The sequence below is a fragment of the Aedes albopictus genome, chromosome 3 (genome assembly GCF_035046485.1).
Source record: "Aedes albopictus strain Foshan chromosome 3, AalbF5, whole genome shotgun sequence".
In the NCBI taxonomy this organism is placed as follows: Eukaryota; Metazoa; Arthropoda; class Insecta; order Diptera; family Culicidae; genus Aedes; species Aedes albopictus.
The window spans coordinates 390,344,611-390,363,809 of NC_085138.1; the positions used below are offsets into that span (position 1 = coordinate 390,344,611).

At 43.4% G+C, this 19,199-nt stretch overlaps 1 protein-coding gene and 1 long non-coding RNA gene across 2 annotated transcripts in view; both read left to right on the plus strand.

Moving 5' to 3' along the window:
* Window positions 1-19,199, plus strand: part of LOC134291889 (uncharacterized) — an 88,000-nt gene that overhangs the window by 14,950 nt on the left and 53,851 nt on the right. The window lies entirely within an intron of this gene.
* Window positions 13,616-16,626, plus strand: LOC134291888 (uncharacterized). Its single transcript, XM_062860265.1, has 2 exons — window positions 13,616-16,341; window positions 16,424-16,626. The coding sequence occupies exon 1, from the start codon at window positions 13,678-13,680 to the stop codon at window positions 16,063-16,065; it is 2,388 nt and encodes a 795-aa protein (XP_062716249.1). The 5' UTR covers window positions 13,616-13,677; the 3' UTR covers window positions 16,066-16,341; window positions 16,424-16,626.

A 19,199-nucleotide genomic window follows, 5' to 3' on the forward strand; every position in this document is an offset into this window, starting at 1 on the left:
TTTTCGATGCATTTTCCGTGCTTTACATCAAAAACTCATAATATGAATAAGTACTTGAATATTAGTGCAGTTTAATGGTAGCTAACTTAGGTTCATGTCATATGTTGCAAGTTACCCCACAGATGGTGTAACTTGCAACAAGCATGTATTTCACATCTTTTGATTAGGTGTCAACGTATTTTGGTAAATCAAGTGCTGCATAGTATTCTACTCGTGGTAATTAGTGTTCACGATGCTTTACAGTATGTTTCAAATGTTTAGATTTCCAATGATATTGCTTCAAAAGCGAAAAGTGTTGCAAGTTACCCCATTTGACGGTATCTGTCAAAGGATAAGCAACATAGAGCGAAATTAAAAGTTACGAAACTGATTACACTCATTCGATAATAAAGATAAAAAAAAATCGTAGAAATTTCTTCAAAATTGTTTGAAGTAATATGTGAAGGAATACAAGTCTGAATTTTCAAAGCAAAATTTTTGAATACCTTTAAGTAGACCAGAAGAAAATCGTGTACTAGCTCCTAAAAGAATCTTATTACTAATTTCTTGGGAAACTCCTGGAAATCTCAAGGTAAGCCCTTATCGAGTTCCCAAAAAACAACCCTGAAACCCTGGAATTCCTGGAGACAGCCTCGAAGAAATTCATGGACAGAAATACATTTAAAATTGGTACCTAGCGGAATTGTTGGAAGAATTCTTGCTGAAATCATTCCAGCAATTCCTGTAAGAATCTACTTACAGCGACAATTTCGGAAAAAGAATGATAACTCCTTCAAGAACCTCTGAAGGAATTTCCGACGGATTTATTCGTGGATAAAATTGAGATTCATTGGATGTTTTATTATTCTTTAACTAAAGATCCATCATCAAGACTAGAAAAAGTCATCCAAATAATATGCCGAATGTGCATTATTAAAGCATTTTCATGGGGGCGTAGCAGTATAAAAGGTGCTGAAATTCGGAACTTGAGTTCCTAGCTTTGATTTTACCATAACTGCACTGCATACTAGCATAATTTTCTAGGGAGTACCTTTTTTGATTCTGAAGTAAATTATTTCACAACAGTGAAAAGCTATAAATGATTCCCTCGATCTGTGCATAGTACCCTTCCCAAGACCACACCAGTATTTTTTCTTTCTCCAAAATAAATTCGAATCAGCACTTTAGATGTGCTCCATAATCGACATCTTCTTCCATTTACAGAACCAGCAGCGTATACTGCACAGTGCACATTCGATGTTACTAGAAAACTAAAATTGCTTCCATCAGGGGGCTTGATGATGGGACCAGTTGTGCACGATGGTTTCGATGAAATAACTTGGTAATGATAGTAAGGAAGCGAAAGTATTTTCTCTCCTTTCAATGCATTTTCAATTGCAGCTGAGTTATTTTCGTGATGATTGTGTATTGTCGATTTAATAGAAAGAATGTTTTATTTTCGACGAAGTCGGTTATTGAAAACTAATGAGAATATTTTGCTTTTTGTGGAACATTATTTTCGGGGAGAAGCAATCATAGAATATTTCTTCTACGAAACCTCAACCGAAACACAGCATTGTCTGACTGAATTTATCGTTCATCGGCTTCGTTTCAAACTCAATTTCAAGAAGCAAATTAAATACGACCAGTTCGAGAGTACGGGCAAACTTTCCCAATAAACAAATGTAAAACTACCCACCCGAAGATAATGGCTTCCCCGGCTTCCGTGGAAAAGCTGCCAGCACCGGGGCAAATTGAGGGAAAATTCATATTCTTCATCTTGTCCGTCCGTACCCAACCCACCTTCGCACAAATGGAAGAAGAAAAAAAAAGCGCCGACGACGAGCAAAAATCCAACCAAAAGTTTGAAGTCATATTTCCTCGCGCTCGTGCGCGTCACACAGACTGGGTGAAAAACTGCAAACTGGAAAACAAATGCAATCAACATAACTCAGCGAACAGTTTGTACCCTAGTATAGCTTTGTGTACCTACAGTTTCGCGTTCATTTGGCTAAAAGAAGGACAAAATTGACAAATGTGCCAATGTGATGCCGGGCGAGGGATGAATGGGGTACTCTTCCGGTAAACTTCTACGGGCATGAAGACCGTGAAAGATGGGGGAGAATAATGGGAAAGTTGCATTCTGTCTGACTGAACGGAGTGAAAACAGAAAGTTCTTGAAAGTTTCTTTGTTTTATCGAATTATTGAACGAACTGATTGAAAGCATTGATGTGATATTCAATTAGGCAATTATTTGAGATTCTCTTAGAGGCGAAAAAATAGTTCGAGTGTTTCTTTTTCTTCTACATTATTGAAATGCGAAGTTTGCTTTTCGAAATTTGAATTGTTCCAACTATACAGACTATATCTAGATATGCAGGAATGTAGCCACAATTGCAATATGTTTTAAACGAGTTGATTTATTGTTTGCTAATTTTAATACGATGATACAACCTTCACATTGTGTAATACTAGGTCGTTTGTAATGTAACTCATTCGATTTTAAAACTTCGTAAAAATGGAGTCGATTTTATGCGCATTCCATTAGTGTATCACACATATAAAGTCAAATTCACCGTAAAAAGACCATTGCCACCAAACGAATCAAGTCGTTTTTATTTCCTACAAAGTTGTTCTCAGCTTTGCGTTGGTTGAAAATCGCACAGTTTAACTTCCTGCATCTTCTCCATGAAGTTACACCGGCAGCAAAATTCTGCCAATCAGCAAAACTTTGACACACTGAAGTTGTTTCGTTCGTTACCTTTTTATTTCGGATACCCACCTTTCCCGGACATGCACAGGCACAGCACATGGCGAACCAGCATGCTGAGGTGTGGCCTACGGGTCATGTTGCGGAGTTTCAAGAAACAACCACAAAGCTTGGCCGTAGTCACCTCGTCGAGTCAATAAACTTTCTTTTCTTCCCGGTTGTTTGCTGGTAAGCCCGTATCGGTGATTGTAGGTAGACTCCCCAAGTTTAACCGAAACGAACGAAGTGTACATAACAATAAAGAAACTTTTAAGTGAATTGAACCACCACCCACCGCATCGCCAGACCAGAAAGCTTATGTCGGAAGGAAAATTTGTGTGGAATTTGTAAAATCCTTCGAACTTTACCACTTTGGCTTGTTTGCCCTGGCTACTCTTTGGAGTGTGTAACGAGTTACACAAACTGCTGAAGGCGTTGCAATACACCGGAGCAACATCATCACTTCACCGTCGTCGTCGTAGGTATACCTAAAGGATAATTCTGTTGCTTTCAATGGTGATGCCCGATTATTGCAAAACTGCACCCCAATAGTCCTCCTGATAGAGCGAAAAACTATTCGAATGAAATTTTAGTGCCATCCTTACGGCTATGTGATGCTCACACCAGTAATTACAATTTTAAATTCGTCGCTGCGCAGTACGGTCGTTGAGTTTTATTGAACCTCTGACCCCAGAGTGGTGACGGGACAGTGTACATTAGAGTGGGTCATCGTTTATATGGAAAAATGAAAAATTCAATGGTATCCCATCAGATCAAAGCTTTTTTGATCCCATTTCAGGACCCAAATAAGTGTGCAAAATTTGGGCACGATCGGTTATATCTACGTTTTGCGCATCGCGTTTGAAGTTTGTATGGGACTTTACATGGGAAAACACACTTTTTTGCTTTTCTCTCATAACAAGCTCGAATTTTTCTAAAATCATGTAACCGATAAAACATAAACATAAAACATAAACCGGAAAACATAGCCTAGGGTGTCCTGAAAAACTTTGTCGAAGACCGCGAAGTGATCTGATGCTTATGAAAAAATTATAACGTTGGCATTGCTTGGCGAAACAGCATGATTTTGTTGCTATTGTTATTCCTTTACATGTTAAAACATAAACACATGCATGCGGTTCGTTGGTTATAACTATCTTCACAAGCATCGGATCGCTTTGCGGTCTTCAACAAAGTTTTTCAGAACATCCTAGGCTATCATTTTACAGTATCGGTTAAAAAGTTTCAGACAAACTTTTTCAACTTATGACAAAAATGCAAAAAAGTATGTTTTCCCATACAAAATCCCATACAAATTTCAATTGCAATGCGCAAAGTGTAGGTGCAACCGATCGTGCTCAAATTTTGCACAGATATTCAGGATCCGAAACGGAACCAAAAAAGCTTTGATCTGAGAAAACGGTTCCGATGACCCACACTAGTGTACATTGGGTTGAAATAATAGTAATACTTTCGATTTGATCATTTCTTTTCTCTTAATGTTTAAAAGTATCATAACAACAAAAAGCTGAATTATTTCAATGAATCTGCGAACTCATTTTAAAAACATCATTTAATGACTCGAACCAAACATTTTTTCCCAGTTCTAAATTGGACTGCAAAACGGTGAGTCGAAAAGATGAGCTTCCAACATAGCTCTGGTCCTCACAAGTTCCTACCTCCACGGGTCAAGTGATGACAAAGACCGCCTGCTAAGAGTTGTGTGCTTAGCTGGTAGTGCAGCCTGGGCACTGTTGTCCTTCTTACTTCAGCTAGATTGAAGAGGTACGTCTCGAGCGTCTGTCCATCATGGAGATGCGGCTCAAACAGCGTCTGTTCTACATCCATCGGCTGAGTATGAAATGCTCCTCCACCGGAAGCTATATCTAAGATGGCAGCCCCACCACGGTGGATAGGGGACCTTAGGCCAACAACCTACTGTCTCCGAAACCCAAAAAAAAAACGTTACTGAAACCGAAAATGAAAGATCACGAACTGATTCAACGGCAACGAGTTCTAGCGCGAAACAACGGACAAGAATTGGAATGTTTTAACCCTGGCCCAGCAGGGAAAACTGGCACAAATAGCCAATGAGGCATGCCGCATGAAGCTTGAGATTCTAGGACTAAGCGAAGTTCGTTGGCCGAACTTTGGAGAACACAGATTGGCGTCGGATTAAATTTTGCTATACTCTGGCCTACGAGGTGAACATGCTCCTCGCCACCGTGGAGTTGGTTTCCTGCTCAGCGTTCACGCCCACGCTGCGCTCATGAAGTAGGAACCTATTAATGAGAGGATAATTATAGCCAGATTCAGAACACGGGTTCGAAACCTTACCATGATCCAATGTTACGCGCCAACCGATGCTGACGAATTGCAAGATAAAGAGAACGTTTACAGTCAACTGAATGCTGTCGTGGACAAGACTCCGAAAGGTGATATCAAGATCCTCATGGGCGACATCAACGCGAAGGTTGGTTCTGACAACTCGGATTACAAGCAGAGCACGTCATGGGACGCCATGGTCTTGGAGAAATGAGCGAAAACGGAGAGCTGTTTGCAGAGTTTTGTGGCAACAATGACATGGTGATTGGGGGATCGCTCTTTCATCATCGACCAGTGCACAAAGTAACATGGGTTTCCCGTGATGGCGTCACGGAAAATCAAATCGACCACATCTGCATCGGCCGAAAATGGAGACGGTGACTTTTTGATGTGCGGAACAAACGTAGCGCCGACATTGCGTCCGACTATCATCTTGTAATCGGCGAGATCCGACTGCGTATTGCCAGGATCCACCGACAGGAGGAGAAAATCGGGCGTCGGTTCAACACACGTCGACTGGAAGACGCTGTGGTGAAAAAGTCCTTCGTCGAGGAGCTAGAGAACCGAGCTGCGAATATTCCATCAAGAACGCCTTCATCGCCACCGATGAGAATAATTTGGGTGAGCTACGCACCCGAAGAAAGCAGTGGATCACAGAACCACAGAACCAGAGGAAGATAGAGGAGCGAAGGAACGTCAAAGCCGCGATAGAGCGAGCGAAAACACGAAGAACCAAAGCCGTAGCCAGTCAGCGCTGTTCGGCTCTCGAGAAGGAAGTGAAACGCTTATGAAGACGGGACAAAAGAGCGTGGGGACTCCCTAGCCGACGGAGGCGGGAAATCCGCAAACACAGGCGACATCCGTCTCCTCTACGATGTCTCACGTCGCCTTAGTGGGACCAAGATGAATACTACGATGCCCGTGAAAGATACGTCTGTACAGTTACTGACCGGCTCGGCTGACCAGTTGAAACGTTGGTTCGAGCACTTTGGAAACCTTTTTCAAGTTTCGGCCACGCCATCAACACCTCAGCATGATCCGCCGAGGGTTCGACGCATTACCCGTGTCAACACCGAATCTCCATCAGTGCAGGAGATAGAAACAGCCATCCGTAGCATGAAATCGAACAGAGCCCTAGGAGTCGATCGCATATCAACAGAGATGCTCAATTCTGACCCCGTAGTATCCGCACAACTACTGCATCAATTATTCTGCAACATACATATGGGAAACCGCGACATTTCCGGTCGACTGGATGCAAGGAGTCTTAGTAATGGTACCCAAAAAGGGTGACCTGACTGTTTTCGATAATTGGCGGGGCATCATGTTACTGTGTATCGTTCTCAAAGTTCTCTGCAAAGTGATTCTTAACCGGATACAGGAGAAAATTGACGCAACTCTCCGACGGCAGCAAGTAGGATTCCGTGCCGGACGATCCTATGTGAACCATAGTGTCACCATCACGAGACAATCACTTGAACCGCTTTCTGGAGTCACCCTTCCCGAGGTGATACGAACCAGATAGCATGTCATGCCTGGAATGACAAACATGTTGTGGGTTCCACCCTTCGCAGCTTTGCAGCGATAGCAGTTGCTGAGTATGCTTCAGGCGGGTTGCTAGAGAATCAATCTCTCTGAGCAACGATGCATAACGGGCGAAGTGAGAGCGTTTGCCGTAGCCAGGGCGAACTGCGTGGTGCGCTCAATGTGTGCGTTTAAACTGAGCTATGCAAAACGAATAGGATTTATGACGTAGTACCGTGCTTGTGATAATACACATGCATAGTTTTACATACTGTTGCGCGTGCATCTGCTTGAGGCGACGGAGAGAGCCACATGAGCCGTATCCAAGTCAGGATGATTGTAGCAAAACAAGGGTGACCGGGTGACTATGATGGGATTCTGTCTTTTCTGGTGTTAGCGACTGTAGAGAGAGCGAATCAGAAACCGCAGAGACAGGGTGATACAAGTTTGGTGTTTATCAGCTTTTTTGTGACTTGTACGCTGATGCTTCGCGACACTGGATGTAAACATGGTTAACCCTTCCAGCTGGGCAGTCAGAGGAGAATGTTGAAAGCTTCCAATATCTTGGTAGCCAGATGGCGGTCGATGGCAGCACCAAGATCGACATAGGTGCACGGTTCAAGAAGGCGAAGGCTGCTTTTGCGAGTCTAAGAAACGTATTGAAAAACAACCAGATCAGTCGACGCACCAAAATCCGAATTTTCAACTCGAACGTGAAATCTGTGCTGCTACACGCCAGTGAAACCTGATGTGTATCAGCAGAGAACACGCAACGGCAGCAGGTATTCATCAATAGATGCCTGCGGTATATAATTCATGCATGGTGGCCTCACAATTGGATCTCCAACGTGGAGCTCCATCGTCAATGTCATCGTTGGCAGGTGGAGTTTTAGTCATCAAGCTACTAAAACACCTTAGTAAGTATTGTGTTGTTCTTTGCTGTGCATGCTTCGCTTCTGTAAGGGGTGAGTATCGCAGCATAATCGATCGCGTTCACTATTATCTCGCGTGAAATTTAAAACAATAGACGTATGGATATTTATTTTTTAGCATTGTGTTGTTTCTTGCTGTGCATGCGAGTGTCGAAAAATAGTGTCGCACGATCGTATCGTTTTTTTGCGGACGGATGCTCGAGTGAATGATTGATGATCGGTGAGCTTGTTCCTTGTTTTTATTTGAAAAACGCAGTAAATGTATCTATTAGTTTAAAATCATCCTTCATATATTGACTTATCAAGAACTGCACAGTTCGTCACTTCTAGTGTCGGCCAATTTTTTTAATTAATTTTGTTTTATTTTAAATAAATTCTCCTGTATTTTTGAACAGTCCACCACCTTACGGTGCTGGCCACACTGATTTGTTCCGTATTTATGCGTCAGTATTTTGCCTAAATTTGTGCGGTCCGTCACTGTTAGTGTCGGCACAATGGTTTGTTTCAATATATCGATTTCATGGCAAGTAGCATATTAGTTCACCAGTTTTCCAATTTGCGAGGTGACGCAAACTATGTTTCATTCCATAAATTTTCATTGAAAATTTTCATGGTCTCACCATTTCTCCAAAATGTGAAGTGACAGATTTTTGTGTACCGTCACGTATCAAAGTAAATCCTTGATCTATGCAACTATCAATCCCTCCCTACTAACAAAAGTCCTTTCCATATGACAACTGTGGAGAGTCCAGTAGTACATACAACCTTTAGTAGCAGTAGCCGTTAGGACGTGGCCAACGCCGTTATTGACCAAATGAAGTTTGAACTCTCGAAACGTGTACATTGAGGATGGTGGCAAATCCCAAGCCCCAAGCCTATTGGTTCTTGTACAATTTCTGAATCCAGCAGTGTTGTCATCTCCATTTTGATATACCACACAGTTCTCTGTGCAATTTCGCTAGCTCAGGTCAATCACGGAGTAGCAACTACGAAGTGTACGGTCACCAATGCTCATGCTCATGTGCATGCATGTTCAAGCTACTAAAACCTTAGTATTTGTTAAAAAGCAACATACCACGAATGGTGAATGAAGAAAATCAGCGAACAATAAAAGAAAATTATATTTGTATTTGGAAATTGTTGATATTTTTCGGTGATTATAAACACACTGAAACACGATGTCGACGATACCCCTCGTAGTAGCAGAAGAGCGGTGAAACAACTGTCCGTTCCCGCACGGTCGGTGTAAATGATCCCTAATGTCATACCACAGACCTGATCGCTAATTTCTGTAGGTATGAGTAGTTTGAAATTGACATCGAACATTAGTCAGCATTATTGAACACAACTGAATTGACGGTGATATATCGTTGCTCTATAAAGTGAGTTTTGGGCAAATTGTTAGTTTAGCGTAATATTCAAATAATCAATAATTTATTCTGCAGTCTATTTTGTTGAATTCGAGTTTTGGCAGATCTTAAGTTGCTTGTTGTGGGGAAAAGTTGTACGTAGAGGCTAAAATAAGGTATCTATACTTACCAGCAATGTCCGCATAACCTGAAATAGAAAGATAATTAGAAGTTACTTACCTTGCATATTAAATGTAGATCTGGCCAGTTGATCGGACAATCTAACTGAAATCCGGTGATTTGAGATCCTGTGAAATTTAGAAGAACACTGACAATGTAAGACACATTTGAGTACTACTTACCTTGTATTGCAATTAATTTTCCTACAATAAATTCTAGCTTAGTAGCTGCTGAGTCAGGCATCCTACAAGACGGTGTTTTAATCAACTTACGGGAACATCCTACTAAGATTGTCATCCTAAGTTGGATGATAGATCGATGCCCGTCGGAGGATCGAACATCGGAGTTCCAGTAGCCTGGAGATAGAAGAACCACGTAGAACCGTGTTCACCATCGCAGATACCTTCATCGTAGCACATCAACCGCAGTGGGCCATACCAACGACGGCCATACCACTAACCGAATGTGACCTCGGAACGGAGAAACAGCTAAGTGCAGTAAATCTAGTGTGTATTTTCCATTCCCTGATACCGGCCACCTATCCGGTCGTGAATCACTCTCTTAGTAGATAAGGCACTCGTAGTAAGAGTTAGAGTAAGATTCAGTGGCGCGATGTCGGTTAAAAATGTCAATGTTTCGGCCGCGGGCGGTGAAAAGCAATGTAAGAAGTGCGATCGTGGTGATATTGATGATAATATGGTGTGTTGCGACGTTTGTGAAGCATGGGTGCATTTCCAGTGTGCTGGTGTCACCGATTCCATCGGGGACCCCGATAGAAGTTGGAAATGTAGTGCTTGTCTGGCCGACTGGAATGGTTCCTCGAAGTCTGAGGTATCATTCAACGAATCGTCGGTTAGCAAGAGTAGTCGTGTATCGCAGAGATTGCAGCTAAGCCTGCAACTTCTGGACGAACAACACAAGCTGAAGAAAAAACGCGCGGAAGAAGAGCTGAAGATCCGTAGACTGGAAGAAGCGGCTAAGCTGAAGGCGATGGACGACGAACAGGAGTACTTGAAGCAGAAGTATGACTTGTTGATGCAGATCGGCGAAGAGAAGGAGTCGTCAAGCAAGAAAAGCGGAGTAAGTGTGAGAAGCAAGCGCGATCAAATGGAGAAGTGGCTGGCTGATAAAGGCTCTTCGGCGGATGGAGTGGGGCAGTCGAGGCGGATGACTACTCAAACGGAAACCACTGTTCCGCGACCAATTGTGAGTGTATCGGAAACCGGAGTGAGAACGATGGATGCAATCTCTACGAGGAAGGTGATGGACAACCCTTCAGTTCCGCTAAACCAAGGAATGTTGTATGCAGATCCAACCATTCCGGTTCAGGGTGGAAGTGTGACAGCATTGGCGCAATCGTACGAACTACTAGCGACGACAGCGGTCCCGAGTAGTGGACCCAACTACCCAGTGACGGTTTCTACGGCACCAGCGGTAACCGTATCAACAGGAGGAGCTGTATCTTCATTTACAGGCGCAGTTCCAGCGATTATTACGTCAACAAGCGCGACGGGTCGAACGGGAGCAGTGAGAATCCAGGAGTCTACTGCTTCTGGCATGGCACCATTCTACTCGTATCCAGAGATGAATATGCGGTCTTTGGCAGCAGCAGTGTCGGTGTCAACGAATCCGCACGTTTCAGGCGGGATTTGTGGAAATCAACCTCAGTATATGGTTTCAACAACGGGAAATTCTTTATCACAATTGCCCTGTTCCTTTCCATCAAACTCAGCGCAATTATCGGTGGGAAGTCAACCCGTGTTGCTAAGTGCAAGTTCGTTTCAGTATCCAGCTCCTTCCGAAGCTGTCATAGTGCAAAATCAGCCACGGTGGCATTCGGCGGGCCCAGACATTGCAGTGCCCACAAGTTCCACATTTCGCCCTATTCCATCTGTAGTCGATGCGTCCTCCGGTTTTCCGGTTAATGCACGTGTTTTTCCTGGGAATTACGCGACAGTTCCGAATCCAGTGGTACCAGAGCCTGCGGGAATCGGTTATGCGAGGAGCAATCCTCCAGTTCAGTCCTTAGGACCAACCGGTGCTCAATTGGCGGCGCGACAAGTTATGCCACGTGAACTGCCGAAGTTTAATGGTGACCCCCAGGAGTGGCCGATATTTTACAGTTCGTTCAAGAACACTACAGAAGTATGCGGTTACACGGATGCCGAGAATCTAGCCCGGTTGCAGCGAAGCCTAGGAGGTTCGGCGCTAGATGCAGTTCAGAGCCGTCTTCTGCTGCCAGCGTCAGTTCCCTTTGTAATGGATACCCTGCACAAGTTATACGGACGTCCGGAAATACTTATTAACTCCCTGTTGAAAAAGGTCAGAAGCGTTCCTCCACCGAAATCCGACAATTTGAACACCATCGTTGTGTACGGATTGGCGATACAAAATCTCGTCGATCACATTGTCCTTGCTGACCAACAAGCGCATCTAGCAAATCCAATGCTGTTGCAGGAATTGATTGAGAAGTTACCCACATCCTTAAAAATGCAGTGGGGTGCGTATAAGCAGCAGTTCGTGAGCGTCAACTTGGCGACGTTCAGCAGCTTTATGTCAGGATTAGTAAATCTGGCATCAGAGCTTAACATCGATGTGGATTCAGCCCAGAATCATCAGAGGCCATCTCGGGTCGACAAGCCTAGACATAAGGAAAAACTTTTCACGCACGTAAGTGAGTCATCGAGTGCATTGAAGAAGGAGAACACAGTTGGAGAATCATCGTCGAACACCTGTTCATACTGCGATAAAGTAAGCCATCAGATCGTGAACTGTTCCGGCTTCAAGGCGTTGGACATCGGGGGACGGTGGAAGGCTGTGAGGCAGAAGAACCTTTGTAGATTGTGTTTGATACCTCATCGGAAGTGGCCCTGCCGATCGAAGAAAGAGTGCAGCGCGGACGGATGTCGTATTAGGCATCATATTCTTCTACATAGTAATCGCTCGGATAACACTTCGATGCCCAGCGAGACCGTTCACCAAAATCATCATGGGATCAAATCGTTTTCCCTTTTTCGGTATCTACCGATCACGCTGTACGGGAAAGAAACGAAGGTGGACACTTTTGTATTCCTGGATGACGGATCATCGGCAACATTACTCGAAGAAGGAATCGCATCACAGCTAGGCATCGAAGGAGAGCCGGACAGCCTTTGGCTCAGTTGGACAGGGAAGATTGGTCGGCACGAGAAGAGCTCCAGGCGAATCAGTGTGAAGATATCTGGAGCAGAGAAGGAAGAGAAGCATTTGTTGAACGACGTTCGAACTGTCCGAGAGTTAGGACTCCCTAGGCAAACGTTGAACTACGCAGAATTGGCGAAAGCGTTTCCCCATCTTCAGGGACTTCCTGTATCCAGTTACGTCAATGCTAAGCCAGGAATGATCATCAGTATCGAGCATGTACGGATGCTTACAAGCCTAAAAACAAGAGAAGGTAGCAACAACGAACCAGTAGCCGCCAAAACCCGGCTAGGATGGTGCGTGTATGGCAGAAATTCCACAAACGAAGAGTCGACGGAACAGTTACATGTCCACGCTGTCGAGAACATAAGTAACAGCGAGCTGCACGATTCTATGAGAAAGTTCTTAGCAGTCGAAGATGCTATGGTGACGAATCAGCTAGAATCCGAAGAGGACAAACGAGCAAGAAGGATTCTGGAGGCAACAACGGTGCGGAAGGGCGCTCGAATCGAGACGGGACTTCTCTGGCGGAATGATAACATTTACTTTCCGGATAGTTATCAGATGGCGATGTGTAGATTGAAAGGGCTGGAGAAACGCCTAACGAAGGATCCCGAACTGCGTATGAGAGCAAATGAACAAATTAGAAGTTTTGAGCAAAAACAATACGTCCAGAAAGTGTCGCCAGAAGAGTTGCAGAGTGTCGATCCGGCACGCCGATGGTATCTCCCACTAGGAGTCGTGATGAATCCCAAAAAGCCCAACAAAATTCGTATGGTGTGGGATGCTGCAGCGAAAGTCGACGGAGTATGCTTTAACGACATGCTGCTGAAAGGGCCGGACCTCCTTGTACCGCTTGTGGACGTCTTGCTACGCTTCAGGGAGGGAAAGATAGCCATTTGCTCAGACATACGTGAAATGTTCCTGAGAATCTTAATAAGAGATGCTGATAGATGGTCACAGTGCTTCTTGTGGCGCAACAGCCCGGAAGACGACGTTCATACATACGTAATAAACGTTGCCATGTTCGGAGCGACCAGCTCTCCGTGTACTGCTCAGTTTGCCAAAAACCAAAATGCGCTCGACTTCGCTGAACAATACCCTCGGGCAGCAAATGCAGTGCTGAGAAGTCACTACGTGGACGACTTTCTCGACAGCGTGAACTCCGTGGAGGAAGCGGTTCGATTGTTCAAGGAAGTTCTGCTCATTCATTCAGCTGCTGGGTTGGAATTTGGCAAGATTCTCTCTAATTCACCGGAAGTACTTGCTCATCTGGGGGAGACTAGTCCGGTAGCCAGCAAACCATTGAACCTCGATAAAGAAGCGATCCATGAACGCGTTTTAGGAATAGTGTGGGTTCCTGCGGCAGACTACTTCACCTTCGATCCAGCAGGGCTTCAGGAAGTCTCGAAAAACAATGCAGTAGCGCCAACAAAAAGGCAAGTACTCCGAACAATAATGAAGCTTTATGACCCCTTGGGATTTGTGGCGCATTTCGTGGTGCATGGAAAAATTCTAATGCAGGAAATCTGGCGATCGGGAACAAACTGGGACGAACCCATTGCAGAGCATCTGTTGGCGATATGGAGCAGGTGGATCGAGTTGTACGAGTGCATCAACGAAGTCAAGATTCCTCGATGTTTTTTCGGCGATCTTCAACCGGGGGAAGTTGAAGAGATTGAAATTCACATGTTCACGGATGCCAGTGAAGCGGCATGCGCATGCGTTGCCTATGTGAGGATGTCGTCAAAGGGAAGTATCCAGTGTTTGATGGTAGCTGCAAAAACAAAAGTAGCGCCACTTCGGACGCTTTCAATCCCTCGCTTAGAACTTCAAGCCGCCATGATGGGATCCCGTTTGCTTCATAACATCTGTGCTGCTCTCACCCTCAACGTTCAGAAGCGTTTTTTATGGACAGACTCAGCTACGGTTCTAGCGTGGCTCCGATCGGACAATCGGAGATACCATCAGTTCGTATCTTTTCGCGTCGGAGGAATCTTGTCGCTCACTAGCGTGGACGAGTGGAATTACGTGCCGTCAAAACTAAATGTAGCCGATGACGCCACCAAATGGAATTCAGGACCGTCTTTCGACCCGGAGGGACGATGGTTCCAAGGCCCATCATTTTTGCGAGAACCAAAAGACAGCTGGCCGAAAGAATCTGCAAATAAAGTAAAGGAAATCCATGCAACGAGTGAAGAGATTCGTGTTGTGGCGGTGCACCAAAAGATAGAGGAAGTGATTGAACCCGAACGCTACTCAAGTTGGAATCGTATGGTTAGAACGATGGCCTACGTTTACTGGACGGTGATGATTTGGAAGCGTTTATCGGACAAGGACAAGCGAAGTTCGGGACCGGGGAAGGATGAATTCGTCAAGGCAGAGGAATCACTTTGGCGACAAGCGCAGGCGAACGTATACCCGGAGGAGATTTGCGATCTGAGGAATGATCGTAGAGTTGAGAAGCGAAGTCCGCTGCACAAGATGTCTCCATTTCTCGATGAGCAAGGCGTTATTCGGATGGAAAGCCGAATCGGGAACGCTCCACATCTTCCATATTCGGCCAAGTATCCCGTAGTAATGCCGAGGCATCATCGCATAACATTCCTACTGGTAGACTCCTACCATCGACGATTCCTTCACGCTAATGGCGAAACTGTTTGTAATGAGCTGCGGCAACAGTTCTATATCCCTAAACTTCGGGTACTGGTGCGAAAAGTTAGTCGTCAATGCCAGCACTGCAAAATACTGAAAGCCAACCCAACGCCACCAAGAATGGGGCCATTGCCTAGAGTCCGTCTTACGCCGTTCATTCGACCATTCACGTACGTGGGCGTGGATTATATGGGGCCTTTCATGGTAAAGATGGGGCGCAGCAGCGTGAAGCGGTGGATTTGTCTTTTTACCTGCCTCACAATCCGTGCAATACATTTGGAGCTAGTTCACACTTTGACGACAACATCCTGTGTAATGGCTTTTCGGAGATTTGTAGCAAGACGTGGGGCACCGTTAGAAGTCTTTTCGGACAATGGCACCAACTTTGTTGGTGCACATCGACAGTTAACGGAGGAGCTGCAAAGGATAAAGGAGATCAACGAAAGCTGCGCATCCACATTTACCAACGCACACACCCAGTGGCACTTTAATGTTCCGGCCGCTCCCCACATGGGTGGACCCTGGGAACGTATGGTGCGATCCGTTAAAGTAGCGATGCAGGCCGTGTCCAACAGCCTACGTCACCCTAGTGACGAAGTTATGGAGACGATCATGTTAGAGGCGGAAGGAATCGTAAACTCACGCCCCCTAACATACGTGCCCTTGGAATCCGACAACCAAGAGGCACTAACACCCAACCATTTTTTGTTGTACGGGTCGTCCGGTATTAAGCAACCGACGACCAATCCTGTTCACAACGGAAATATCCTCCGAGACAGCTATAGACTGGCGCAGCGCATTGTAGACGAATTCTGGACTAGGTGGACACGGGAGTACCTTCCTATGTTGACTAGGCGGGTAAAGTGGTTTGATCCAGTGAAGCCGTTAGAGCCTGGCGATATAGTCGTTGTTATAGGCGATACAGTAAGGAACCATTGGGAGCGAGGACGTATATTGGAAACCTATCCGGATAAATCCGGGCAAGTGAGGCGTGCAAAGGTGCAGACAACGAGAGGAGTTTTTATCAGACATGCTGTAAAGTTGGCTAAGCTCGATGTTGCAGAACCCACGGAAGCTGACGACAAGCCTCCGGAAACGGAAGTTGTTCACGGGGTGGAGGATGTCGACGATACCCCTCGTAGTAGCAGAAGAGCGGTGAAACAACTGTCCGTTCCCGCACGGTCGGTGTAAATGATCCCTAATGTCATACCACAGACCTGATCGCTAATTTCTGTAGGTATGAGTAGTTTGAAATTGACATCGAACATTAGTCAGCATTATTGAACACAACTGAATTGACGGTGATATATCGTTGCTCTATAAAGTGAGTTTTGGGCAAATTGTTAGTTTAGCGTAATATTCAAATAATCAATAATTTATTCTGCAGTCTATTTTGTTGAATTCGAGTTTTGGCAGATCTTAAGTTGCTTGTTGTGGGGAAAAGTTGTACGTAGAGGCTAAAATAAGGTATCTATACTTACCAGCAATGTCCGCATAACCTGAAATAGAAAGATAATTAGAAGTTACTTACCTTGCATATTAAATGTAGATCTGGCCAGTTGATCGGACAATCTAACTGAAATCCGGTGATTTGAGATCCTGTGAAATTTAGAAGAACACTGACAATGTAAGACACATTTGAGTACTACTTACCTTGTATTGCAATTAATTTTCCTACAATAAATTCTAGCTTAGTAGCTGCTTAGTCAGGCATCCTACAAGACGGTGTTTTAATCAACTTACGGGAACACACGATTTATGACGTTTCGGCCTACTGTCATTCAGCCATCATCAGATCTAACCGAACCGAATGGCACAACCGAACCAACACGAGAATGGATAGATGTGTAAGAAAAGGGGGGTTTAGTAATAAAGCCACACTGGTGGCAGGAACATCGATTTGCATAAGTGAGTGAAGAAAATTGTAAGACTAAATTTTAAAATGTAACGAATTTTCAAAATATATTTTAGATCTGATGATGGCTGAATGACAGTAGGCCGAAACGTCATAAATCGTGTTTCAGTGTGTTTATAATCACCGAAAAATATCAACAATTTCCAAACATAAAACTCGACGGTGACCAAAACCCTTAAGAATAAAAAAAATGTTAGAAAACTTGGTGTCATATGGGTTTTCTTACACTCGGAAGAAAAGCAGAAGGTTCTTCAGAAAAAGTAAGCAGCGGGGTCGAAGCGATTTCGACATGATGAGGTTGCAGAAACCCGTTCGTCCCGTTGAGGAAGATTATTTATCAATACTGAGCGACAGTTTCCAGATGTATTGGTGAGATCGTTTCAGGCTACATTTACTCCATTCCTTCTGCAGGGCGTAAAACATCACTACTTATTTTGTTTTGGCACATTTTCGAATATCTTGGAGATGATATCTTGTTTCGTTTCAGAGAGCGAGTAAAGGCGCTTAAGCCTAGGCACAAGGCCCAGGATACGGACTAAATACCTGTGTTCCATCCCAGAAGACAAAGGACGAAGGGGTGACATTAACCTTCTTAGCTACGTCACTCCCAACGATTTCTCACTTTATTCTATGTCAAGGCGGCTTACAAATTAGGCCAAGGAATGGTACATATCATTCCTTGGCCTAATTTGTAAGCCGCCTTGACAATTTTGACCAAAACTCATGAATTAATAGCACTAGAAATAATATGTTGACCATATTACACACTCTAGGCAATGCTTGTTTCACCAATTGGAAGTAAACTAACGTAAATATTCAAGAATTTACTTAATTAAGTTGAAAATATTCGATGCGATAGTATGCAATGTTGGTCTATGGTACAAAACTTGGCCTATTAGTGGATACAACGTTGGCCTATTGCTTTCCATGCATTAGAACCACTTATTATCTCATTTTTCAATATTTCTTCTGAAGTATTATCTCTGTTTGTTCATCAATCTTACTTTTAATTTTCATTTTCGGAGCCAAATTTTCAAAAAACTATAAATATATTACTTAAACTAAAGTTTTTTTTCTAAATTTAGTAAGAAAAACAACGCAACCCTATTATTGTGTTATATTTTTACAGTCACCGCACACAAAATCTTTCTTCCTTTTCGTTCTTTCTGGTTCTTACGCAAGCAATGTTGTTGACGTCACTTTACTGATGGGCCAAGATTTGAATACATAGTGAAAAAAATGTCCTCAATATTCGGCCCACATTCAATTTGTAAAATAGTTACTATTCGTTGAAAACAAATATACAAGTTCAAAATAGCGTCTTTGACCGTCGCATCAAATGTTCAGTTATTGAAAAAACGATTCAAAATGTTCCAGAATCATGCCAATAATGATTATGTGTATAGACTACCCACTAAGCCGAAGAATCATGGCGTCTACAAAACATAAACAAAGTGACATTTTCATTCAATTTCAACACTCCAAAGTGCTAAAATTGAAACGAAATGTTACAGTTGTTTGGCGCATAGCTTTTCCGATATCCAGTTATGCGTGTTTGTTTGAGTTTTTGGTTTACGTTGAGATAGGCCAAACGTGGGAACTATGCCAACGAAGCATCCCGATACCCTATACAAAAATGAGCAGTTGGTACGAGATATCCCCATTCAATAGTTTTATTGTCAAACAATAATGCTGCACAGTAGGCCTGGCCGCTTAAACGTTTGTAATACATTTCCGATGTACTACAAGCATTAATAATGACTAGAAAAATGATAGAAGTAATCGATTATATCATTTTCCAGGATTCTTTCAATGATTGGCTGTGTACATATGTGTGTGTAGACTAGATTAGACTATGGATAAAATCCTTTGTTGTTAGAATAGTTTGCATCTTCTGAATTTTTAATTGATTCTTAGATACTTTTTGATGTGCATTTCAAAATATAATTTGATCATCTCGAATTTATCTATCTATATTAGACCTGTTCACTTTGAAACTTTTTTCTCCGATTCTCCGTGACACATCAAATTATCAATCCACATGCAAAACCAAGTCTTCAGTCCAAAATTGAGCCAAATTGATGAAGATTTAAAGGTGTATCAAATCAATTTTGTGTTTTTAGCCGTTTTTACAGAAATTTACTCAGAAATTCACAAAATTGCTCCGCAAAGATGCCGGAGATACCGTTAAGATATAGTTAGAACAATACTCTACAACTTTGCCGAAGACACTACGGTGTTTAAATTGCGTATTTCGAAGTTATTCAACAATTTTAGTTAAAAAATCACGAAAAAATACGATATTTTTACGATTTTACATATAAAAGTCATGTAATTTTACATTGTTTTACGTGACTAAATTAATTAGCGATTGCTCCTTTGTGTAACGAACATTTCGTCCATACATCGT

Excerpts from the sequence above, each read along its gene's own strand:
- LOC134291888 (XM_062860265.1), top strand. The coding sequence starts at position 13,678 with ATGAAGCTTTATGACCCCTTGGGATTTGTGGCGCATTTCGTGGTGCAT.